The sequence below is a fragment of the Ipomoea nil genome, unplaced genomic scaffold (assembly GCF_001879475.1).
Source record: "Ipomoea nil cultivar Tokyo-kokei standard unplaced genomic scaffold, Asagao_1.1 scaffold1407, whole genome shotgun sequence".
Lineage (NCBI taxonomy): Eukaryota > Viridiplantae > Streptophyta > Magnoliopsida > Solanales > Convolvulaceae > Ipomoea > Ipomoea nil.
In genome coordinates this window covers 5356487-5367186 of record NW_017617835.1, presented here as the reverse complement: position 1 = coordinate 5367186, position 10700 = coordinate 5356487, and the positions used below count along the sequence as shown (strand labels likewise).

General features: G+C 35.2%; 2 protein-coding genes across 2 annotated transcripts; one reads left to right on the top strand and one right to left on the bottom strand.

The window, feature by feature from the left end:
- Positions 1-2320: 2320 nt before the first annotated feature.
- On the top strand, positions 2321-5480 carry LOC109186268 (protein FAR1-RELATED SEQUENCE 5-like). The gene is made up of 4 exons (XM_019336194.1): positions 2321-2378; positions 2754-2831; positions 2923-3988; positions 4373-5480. Exons 1-4 carry the CDS (start codon positions 2321-2323, stop codon positions 5478-5480), a joined length of 2310 nt encoding a protein of 769 aa, XP_019191739.1.
- A 1345-nt stretch (positions 5481-6825) lies between these two features.
- Positions 6826-10090, bottom strand: LOC109186267. The gene is made up of 6 exons (XM_019336193.1): positions 10037-10090; positions 9240-9971; positions 8062-8846; positions 7613-7810; positions 7358-7532; positions 6826-7020 (listed from the first exon to the last, which is right to left on the bottom strand). Exons 1-6 carry the CDS (start codon positions 10088-10090, stop codon positions 6826-6828), a joined length of 2139 nt encoding a protein of 712 aa, XP_019191738.1.
- Positions 10091-10700: the final 610 nt, after the last annotated feature.

Genomic DNA, 10700 nt, shown 5'->3' with positions numbered 1-10700 from the left:
AACATTTTAATTTAAGATTTATTTGATTTCTTCTACTCTCTATTCTTCAAGCCATCAATGGAAATGGTGAAATGAACATAAGAAAAGGAAAGATTGAAAATAAAAATTTATTTTTCATAGTAAAAATAAAAATAAAAAATCCCAAGCTATGCTCTTGGTGTTATTTCTAGATATTTTATTCGAGATATTTTTTGTTTTACCAAAGTATGAAAACAATTGATTTGGACTCACACTTCCTGCCAAAGGTGATAGGTAATAAAGGATGAAAGATAATACATAAAGATATGACTTTAAATTGAGAATAAAATATATAAAATAAAATTATCACTCTCAATATATATATTTCCTAGTCAGATTTGTTCCTTTCCATGAAAATTAAAGAAAATTAAAAATAAAATAAAATCTTGACATTACACTTAACTTCAGAGAATAAATACATTTAATTTGTAATATAGATTATTAGTTCCGTTTGTAATCTCACCTTAACATTCCCTAACTTCATTACAAGCTTAAATTCGTTTTTCTACTAGCTACCTGTTGATTTATACTAGGATCACCATACTTATGCTCGGTAAACATTAGGGGTGTACATTTCAATTTTTGTTGAATTTGTTCAGGTTCAATATTTTTAATTGTGAAAATAATGAAATCATTCAGTGAAATAGTTCAGTTTCGGATTGAATTTCAATTCGGTTTGAGAACTTGAACATTCATAGTTTTGGTACGTACATAATTATCTATTTATTTTCATTAATAATTTAAAATTCAAAGTATAAATAACAAGTCAACAATGAAATTTCTCAATCCAAATTAAGTCCAAATCAAACTGTGTCCGACCTTTGACAGCAATCTCTACGACTTACGAAAAAAAAAATCTTGGGAACAAAGAACTATTATTGTGAAAATTAGAATTTAGTATATATATTTAGGTGTGTGTGGTCGCAACGGTTCACGTGTCCAGATCTAACGGATCAGAAAACACTATTTTTTTAAAAAAACACGATGACGTTTTTGTATTTAATTGAACGTACAAGTAAATTTTGTTAAAAGTGCAAGTAACCATTTTATATAGTGCACCTAAGTGCAAGTAAAATGTATTAATCAATATTAAGTGTACCTAATGTTATCATTAATTGCACTAAACGTTATTATTAAGTGCATTAATATAAAAGACGTTATCATTAGGTGCGACATCCGTTCTCACCTGAACGCGTAAGTATATATATGTTTGTGATGCTACTAGGAATTATGGAAGTGTCGAATTTGCAAAAGGATAAGACGACAAAAAGCATGGGAGCCCACGTCAATGTCTCGCATGGTAGTCGGAATGGGTCGCTATTGCAGTCTGATATGGTGTAAGCTAGCTAAAATCCAAAAGTGCAGAGAGCTGATGAACATATATAATTTTCTGCTATCTGGCACTGAAAGCTACTCCATTAATGGCGGAAAGTAATTAAACCGTGTTCCATCTGGTGCTGCAACAACTGGTTCTCACTCATACTTGGGTAGGTTTACTCCAAACCCTAGCTAGTTTTTTTTTTTTTTTTTTTTTTTTTTTTTTTTTTTTTTTTTTTTTTTTTTTTAATGAAACAGACCCTAGCTAGCTATTTAATTCATGTTGATCATGTTATTGATTTGATAATTAATTATAAGGTTACAAGTTCGACTTTCAGTAAGATAAGAATAGTTTATTAACTTTTTTTGTTGAATTAATCAACTATGACAACAACATAAATTAATTTACCTTTGTGTGATTTATTACCATCTAGTGTTACAAGGCTGGATTTACCAAACAATTAGCATGTGAATATGTTATTAAATAATGTTTCATGGTAGAATCAAACAATATAATTAATAACTAATCCGGCCATATAGTATTTTCCAATCAATTAATAGTGTTGTGCGGTGGGACCGAATAATTATTTTGTTTATTAGTTTTAATTTCTTAGCTTAATTTCAACCCATCAGTTATGAGCAACTTGAACTGATTATTAAGCTTTGTGATTCTTTACTAGTTAGAAATAGAATTATAAAAGGCAAATACATTCAGATGGCAAATTATGCTGTGGATCTGTATGCACCATGCATGGTGCATACAGATCCACACGACGTCGTTTTAGCCTAATGACGCGGGGTTTTATAAAAAAAAAAAAAAAAAAAAATTCCGTTAACGGCGTTTACTTCCAAATTCCTTTTGAGTTTGTTTCCAAGTTTCAAACTCGATCGTTGGCAGTTGTTCGCTGTGGTATTGGCATTCGATATCACAGGAATCGCGATCGCAATCGCAAATCGAAATCGGGAATTACAAAGTGATTGATAGATGGAGGATGGAACAGAGCAGACGAATTCCGCAGTTGATGATTGGCATTCGATTCAAGGTGATCTTGTTATTGTTTTTGTAATCGTTCCTTTTGGTTTTTTGTATGATTATGTGATTAGCAGTGATGTTTGTGTCTAGAATATGCAAATAGTTGTGCAAAATCACGTAAGTAATTTCCATAATTGTGTAACAACAATTTCAGAATTTGAAAACAATAATTCCATAATTTCATAACTATATTTCCAGAATTGCATGTCTATATATTCAGAATTAGGGGTACTCTGTTTTGGCAGTTTGTTGCGACTGTGTATCCAGAATTGTATAACTATATTTTCATAATCATATAACTATATATACAGAATCTGTAGACACTCTGTTTTTTCTGTTTGATGAACTGTTTGAATTAATGTTCACCATGTCTATAATAATGTAGTTAGTGAAGGCATTGTGGATGGTTCAGTGAGTTCAGATAAAGTAGATGTAGATGTTGATGGATCTTCATCAATTCCAGGTTTATTCATAGTGGTTTACCTTTTAATTAGCAAATTATGGTTAGGAATTATGTGTTAATGGAAATGGTTATTATTGTGTTATATTTGCAGTTGATCAAGATTTGGTTGGTTTGGTAGTAAGTAATGCTGATGAGGCTTTTGAGGTGTATAACAGTTATGCATATAGACTTGGTTTTAGTGTGAGGAAGGGTCATCAACGATACAAGGGATCTTCGAACACAATTCAAATGAAGAAATTTTGTTGTTCTAAGGCTGGTTACAAGGCTAACAGTGGGGTTAAGGCTTATTCCAAAATTGACACAAGGACAGGGTGTGGAGCGTTTGTTCAATTTGACGTGGGTGATGATGGGTTGTGGACAGTTACGAAACACGAGAAAGTGCACAATCACGAGTTATGTGTGTTCAACAAGAGTCATCTACTTCGTTCACATAGGAGTGTCGGAGATAATCAGCTCTTATATTTACAAGGTTTGAATGACAGTGGTGTTGCATTGGCAGATGGTATTAGGTTCCTAAAACACCAATCGGGGGGGTCCCCTTTAGTTGGTTTCACCAGTAGAGATGCTTATAATTCAATGGCTGCGGATACTGTCAAGCGATTGGATGGAACGGATTCTAACTCTTTAATTGAAATTTTTAGGAGGAGGCAGTCTACCGAGACTGATTTTTTCTTTGATTTTGAACTTGACTTGGATGCAAGGTTGTGCAGTTTTTTTTGGAGGGATGGTCAAATGAGACGAGATTACGAGGTGTTTGGGGACTTGTTAGTGCATGATACGACATATCGCACAAACAAATACGATATGATTTGTGCCCCTTTCGTAGGGATGAATCACCATTGCATGAATGTAATGTTTGGATGCGGGTTTTTGATGAACGAGAGGATAGAATCGTTTGTGTGGTTGTTTAAAGTGTTTTCAAGATCAATGGGTGGCAAGTCTCCACAGACTATTATGACAGATCAATGTGCAGCTATGGCTGCTGCTATATCTAAAGTGTTTCCAACATCACGTCATCGTCTTTGCATATGGCATATCGGTGAGAATTCAAAGAAGCATATCAAGACGTTAAGGAGCAATAAGGATTTCTTGGATATGTTTAACTACGTGTTGAAATACACAGAGACCGAAGCTGAATTTCAATTCTATTGGACAAGGTATGTTAGTAATTAATCGTTTTTATTGCATTACGTTTGTAATTATGGATGTATAGTGCATCAATTATGGATATATAGTATTTCGATTATGGATATATAGCAGTGGTGGTGTCTGGAAATGTAGTATATGGATTATGGATATATAGTATTCCGATTATGGATATATAGTATACCGATTATGGATATATAGCAGTTGAACTTACTGGTGGTGTCTGGAAATGTAGTAGTATGGATTATGGATATATAGTCTATCAATTATGGACATATAGTATTCCAATTATGTATATAGAGCAATAGAAATTCTGAGTATGTGTTAGATGTGGTGATGCTGCTTGTTAATATTCTGCTTCATAATCATTTGGGATTTTGTCTTACCATTTTCAGGTTGGTGACTGACTATAAATGTCACAAGAATACTTGGTTAGAAAAGCTATATGACTGTAGGGAGAAGTGGTGTCCAGCATTTAACAAGGACTATTTTTCTGGGGGCATTCTATCATCACAAAGGAGTGAAACTACAAATCATTCGATTTCTAGAAGGTTGTCCAAGACAGCGGGTCTTTGTGATTTCTATTCATCGTTTGTAAGCGTAATTTCTGAATGGAGAAGTAAAGAGAACGGTGAAGACTTTCGGTGTGCTCAAGGGGTACCCGCTATGATGATGGAGCATGTGAAACTTCTTTCACATGCTAGAGAGGTATACACGATTGAGATATATTTTCTGTTTGAGGAACAATTCATGAAAGGCAGTGCGTGTCATCAAGAGATGGTGTTGAATGATGGCCGTCAACAGAAGTATCACGTGTGGCAGCCAGATATAGATATTATAAGGCATGAGGTTAGTTTTAACGCAGCCAACTTGGACATTTCTTGTAGTTGCAAGTTGATGTCTGAGTTGGGAATTCTATGTTGTCATTGTATACGCATTCTTCACGTACATTGTGTTTCTAGTATTCCCGACAAATATATACTTAAAAGATGGACTAAAAAGGTTATTGATGGTAGGAATGTCAACATTGATTCTATGGTTTATAATGTTGGTGTTCCTCCATCAATTTGGGTGTTCGATATTAGTAGAAAATTTCAAAGATTAGTTGTGTCTAGTCAAGATAGCAGCGTAGCGAGGAAACTGTGTGACGAGGCTGTTGATGATGTAAAGAAAAAGTTTGAAGCCGAGGTTGGGCATGTGCATATTGAAGAGTGTGGTGTTTCATCTTCAAGTGGTGGTGTTCAAAATCCTTCAAGTCGGAGATTGAAAGGTGAGCGTAACAAAAGGAGGAGTGGTGTTATTGAAAAGAAGTACAGTCTTGCAAGGGGGAGAAGGAGTGCTGCAAATAAAGCTGCATTGAGTACAAAGGGTGCTGTTCAGTCTTTGGTGTTGGAAAACATATCCAAGCTTGCTGGGGATGGATACCTTGTACATCCAAGTTCTTCAAGTTCAGATTTTGTTCAGTTTAGTAAGGGTTTAGATGACAATGTAGGTGTAGATTGAGAAATACAAGTTGTTATCATTGATTTTATGCAATTATACAGTTTTAGTTTTGTAATTCTGGATATGTAGTTTTGCAATTTTGGAACTGTAGTTATGAAATTATGGAATTATAGTTATACAATTATGGAATTGTAGTCATGCAATTATGAAAGGTATGCAATTATGAAATTATAGTCATTCAATTATGAAAATATAGTTATGCATTTATGCATGTGTAGTCCCCATTGTGATGGAATTTGTAGTTATGAAATTGTGGTGTATAGTTATGCAAGTATGGATGTATAGTTTTGCAATTATGGTATTATTGTTACGCAATTATGGAACTATAGTTATGCAATTGTGGAATTGTTTATATACAATTATGGAATTATAATTATGAAATTATGGAATTATAGTTATGCAATTATGGAACTATAGTTTTGCAATTCTGGATTTATAGTAGTCATGCAATTATAGATTTGATACATGAAAACAAAAAAAAAAAAAAAAAAAAAAAAAGTAAAGAAAAGAAAAGAAGAGAAAAGAGAAAGAGGTGCATAGATCAGATGTAAATTGTTATTTAGCTATTAACATCATGCATCTACATTCACAAAATACAAGTCACATTGTCAATGTAGTTCACAAAAACTTTCTAATTGTTTAGAATTCAGTCAACATGTTGAAGAATATTCATTCAATTCTTCTTCGAAACTCTTTTGGCCGCTTGCAGAACCTCCCCCCTGACTTCATTCATTCTCCACTTTATGAGGTTCGCAGCATATTTCGCTCGCAATTCACACATGAAGCTTGCCTATAAACAAAGAACATTAAGTAATTAGTCATTCGCAGTTTTATTTATTTTTTAATGTATTTTGAAACTATAATATGTATGGTAGTCTTACATTCAAGCGCATATTTTTCTTGAATCCTAGCTGCCAGTCTTGTAGAGTCCCTCGGAATGTCTCCATATGACGGAGTACATAGATCCCGCAATCAGTGACGTTTTCAGTGTTTGCCCAGTCCAACTTAAGGTACTTTATATCAACTTTTTTGCAATTTCACATACAAGGAGTGGCACTCGGCCTTAAGGTAACCACTGAATGCTTCAATCTGGTCAGAAAAGTTAGTTTAGTGTTGATAATGCTTTTATGTCAATAGATAGGTAATGGTAAGAATGTCAAGTTTTTTTTTTTTATCAAAATTACCAATAAGTGTGGGCAGTTGCCATATTTGTCCTTCTCCGAAACACCAGCTGGTAACTCCTTGTTGTCAATGACCTGTACTTTATGTTCTTTCACATTGAAGCAGACCAAGAAGTAGTGACCATGGCGATGAACTGCGAAAAATATCTAATTCCAATTCAAAGTTAAAGCAATGTTAGTATTTTTTTGGACATGATAAAGTCAAATTGGACATGGGTAATAGAACTTACCAGATCTGCATCACTGATGTCTAGGTTCCCGAAGCTGGTTATTTCATAGCTCAATCTCTCATTGAAATTCTTCATTTTTATGTGAGTTGGGAGATCCTTCATCCACTGATCATTGGGATCAATTTGAAGCTGCACATACAAATGCAGGAATGAGTAGTCATAATCCAAATAATATTTGTTGAAAATGTTAAAGTTATACATACAGAGTTATATATATATACATTTCCAGAATTGTACAACTATAGTTCCATAATTGGATAACTATAATTCCATAATTTCATATCAATAATTCCATAATTGCATATAACCAATTCCATAATTGCATAAGTATAGTTCTATAATTGCATAACTATAATTCCAGAATTACAAAATTATAAAACCAGGGGTTCACAGGTACACATCCAGAACTGAATAACTACATATCCATAATCTAAAAACTATATATTCATAATTTGTGAACACTTACATGTACTAGGGTGGAGAAGTAGACCCGCTTTGTCTCCCCAACCGCACGGGGCATGTTCAGCAATGTAAAACGTAGGGACCAGACATCTAGGAAGCTGCTCAGTAGCTCACCGTTGCACATAGTTGCAAAATCATCCCTTGTGAAGTAGTAATCACCATATTTGAACAATGTCTCTCTACAATACAGTAAATAAATAAATATAAGAACATAAATTAATGAATAAAATTTAAGTAAAATTGGTGGATGGAAACATACCCTCCCGGGTGCTCACTTGAGGCTTCCAAAAATGCGTAGTTTGAAAAAACCTTTTCTTTGGGAGTTGCATTATTGATGGAGCCTTTGTTCTTATTCCAATATGGTGACCTCAAATGAAGCGGGATGTTCCTGAATTTGCGCACAGGTCTCTTTCTCACAGTAACATCCTCAACATCAGATTCACTTTCATCCATAGCCCTGTTGTCCAGAAAAAAACAGAGGCAGTTCATAACCCCACAAGTATAATTCCAGAATTGTATAACTACATTTCTATAATCTATAAACTATATGTCCATAATTTGAGAAATACATATCCATAATTGTAAAGAAATCAACGTCACTAGTTGAATAAGAATATATTCATATTAATCAAACTTAATATTCATAATTATTGATGAATTGAAAACCATATTTATAGTCTAAATCTGCATAAGAAAGCAGTAACCTACTTATCAAATTCATCAATCTCAGCAGCAGTTTGGGCAGCAGGGGTAGTAGGAGTGGTGGACTTTTCGAATGGCACTCTGATTAGTAATGGAGTTGCTTCCTTCTCTGTTGAGGTTGATACTCCTGCACTCCTCACAATGTTATCCACCAAGGTGTCCAAAGGCTGCTGTTGAGATGGTGGTGGGGTTGGTGTAGAGCGTCCAAGTAGCTCAAATGATGGGACTTCTATTTCCATTTCCTTTCTTGTTTTTTCAAAAGCTGCTACCAGAGAATCAACTGCTGATGTGAAGCTCTCACTTCCGAAGAAGATGTCATCCAATTGCGAGGCAGTTGGGCTAGGAGTCGGTTGAATTGTGCTTGCAGCACTCAGCATTGTTGATATTCCTGAAAAAGCCCTCTTCATGATTTCAACCGGGGCCCCTTGCTTGCCAATGTCAGACATGACCTGACCGAACTCAAGGACATCTGCTGTAAGCCGTTGAAGCACATTTGTTACTCGGTCAACATTTGTCAGAGGCACAGATGGAGCTGGAATAGTTGGTGTAGCAGCAGGGCTGGACACTGGCCTTGGTATTGCAGCAGGAGGAGGTGCAGGTCGGGGTGATGATGTAGATGCAATGGCAGTAGGTCTCTGAAATCGAGGGATAACTTTGCCCTTACCAAAACCCCCTGATTTTATCTCAGCCGATACTCGCTTGCGTACAAGGCTTTTTGTCCAAGCTTTTATTGCTGGGAATGTGCGGTTGACGGTCATGCCTCTGAACTGTACTCGGTCAAAGTAGAAGAGCTTCAAGAAGTACAGAAGAGTATGTTAAGGAATTGAATAACTACATATTCAGAATTGCATATCTATAATTCCATAATTGCATAACTATAATTCCATAATTATAAAACTAGATATCCAGAATTGCATATCTATAATTCCATAATTGCATAACTATAATTCCATAATTGGATGACTATAATTCCATAATCCATAAACTACACATCTATAATTGATTAACTATAATTCCATAATTGTAAAACTATTATTCCATAATTGGAAAACCACAATTCCACAATTACAAAACTACACATCCATAAGGGCATAACCACACATACAGAATTGCATATCTATGATTCCATAATTGCATGAATATAATTACATAATTAGAACATTTTATGTATAATGGGATATTACCAGGATGAATACCATTGGACCTCCAAAGGATCTGGTAGGAGAGTCTTTGTAAATGTCATACGAATCAATTAAAGAATTGTACGTGTACTTGCACCAATTAAGTCTTGAGATTGACCGGATGTTGAGCAATGACTTGATAACTCGATAGTTGGCATATCTTCCAGTATTTCCCCGGAGCAGAGATGAGACAGCAAACACCACAAAGTCTCTCTTGAAGGCATCTCCATGGTCACCTCTCCTGATTATTTCATCAGGCATCTTTGTTGTTATGGGTGACCCTGACCTGACATTCCATCTTTTCCTCCACTCAGTCAGGACCTTATTATATGCAGCTGTAGAATTTTCCTCACTCTTTGTACCTTCCTCAACATCTCTCTTCCCCCGGGGGAGTCCCAAGATGTATTCAACATCCTCTTCACCGACATGTAGATGGTCACCATCCAATATGAAGTCTGATTTGAAAACATCAAACCTTTGCAGGAGATACTCAACAAGTTGTGAGTAATTGCTTGAAAATTGTAGGTGCAGCAGCCCTCCAAAACCCATATCAATCACAGCATCCTTTTGGTCATGTGTTAGACGCTGGACAAGGTCATACATTTGCTTGAGACCCATTCGTGTACTGAAGTAGTTCACATCAGGGTCCCGTACTCTCTCTCGCTTTTGTGGTGGTGCCCTCTTTCTTTTTACAGCTGCTGGTTGTTGCCTTGTCGAAGGCTCTGCTTGATCTTCCTGGGCAGGGGGTGAGTTCAGCAGCTTGTGAGCTCAATACTGGCTCTGGTTGTTCTCTTTTTTACAGACTTCACAAATTGACCAAGTGTAGAATCATCTGCCACACCTGACTGATCCATTTCTGCAAATAAAAAACATCAAGTGAGGTTAACAGAGTACTATATCCAAAACTTCATAACTACAATTCCATAAACACACAACTATACTTCCAGAATTGTAAAACTACAATTCCATAATCTCATAAGTATACCACAAGGCAAGTTATGCTAAAAAGGATTTGAATGCAATTTGGTGCACAGAGTAAGGTTCACAGAGTAATACATCCAAAACTGTATAAACTATAATTCCATAAACGCACAATTATACTTCCCAAAATTGTACAATTACAATTCCATAAGCATACCTACAAGGCAAATTATGCTAAAAAGGCATTGATGCAGTTTGGTGCACAGAGTAAGGTTCACAGAGTACTACATCCAAAACTCTATAACTACAATTCCATAAACGCACAACTATATTTCCAAAATTGTAAAACTACAATTCCATAAGTATACGCACAAAGCAAATTATGTTAAGAAGGCATGAATGCAGTTTGGTGCACAGAGTAAGGTTAACAGAGTACTACACCCAAAACTGTATGTCTACAATTCCATAAATGTACAACTATACTTCCAAAATTGTAAAACTACAGTTCCATAAACTTATAAATATACTCATAAACCATAATCA

What these genes read in the sequence shown, in the direction of transcription:
- LOC109186268 (XM_019336194.1), top strand. Translation starts at nt 2,321, where the DNA reads ATGGAGGATGGAACAGAGCAGACGAATTCCGCAGTTGATGATTGGCAT. An exon ending in TGATTGGCATTCGATTCAAG is followed by an intron (nt 2,379 to 2,753) that starts GTGATCTTGTTA and finishes ATAATAATGTAG; the next exon opens with TTAGTGAAGGCATTGTGGAT. An exon ending in TTTCAATTCTATTGGACAAG is followed by an intron (nt 3,989 to 4,372) that starts GTATGTTAGTAA and finishes TACCATTTTCAG; the next exon opens with GTTGGTGACTGACTATAAAT.
- LOC109186267 (XM_019336193.1), bottom strand. Translation starts at nt 10,090, where the DNA reads ATGGATCAGTCAGGTGTGGCAGATGATTCTACACTTGGTCAATTTGTG. An exon ending in TCAAGTGAGCACCCGGGAGG is followed by an intron (nt 7,533 to 7,612) that starts GTATGTTTCCAT and finishes ACTGTATTGTAG; the next exon opens with AGAGACATTGTTCAAATATG. An exon ending in ACTTCTCCACCCTAGTACAT is followed by an intron (nt 7,021 to 7,357) that starts GTAAGTGTTCAC and finishes TTGTATGTGCAG; the next exon opens with CTTCAAATTGATCCCAATGA.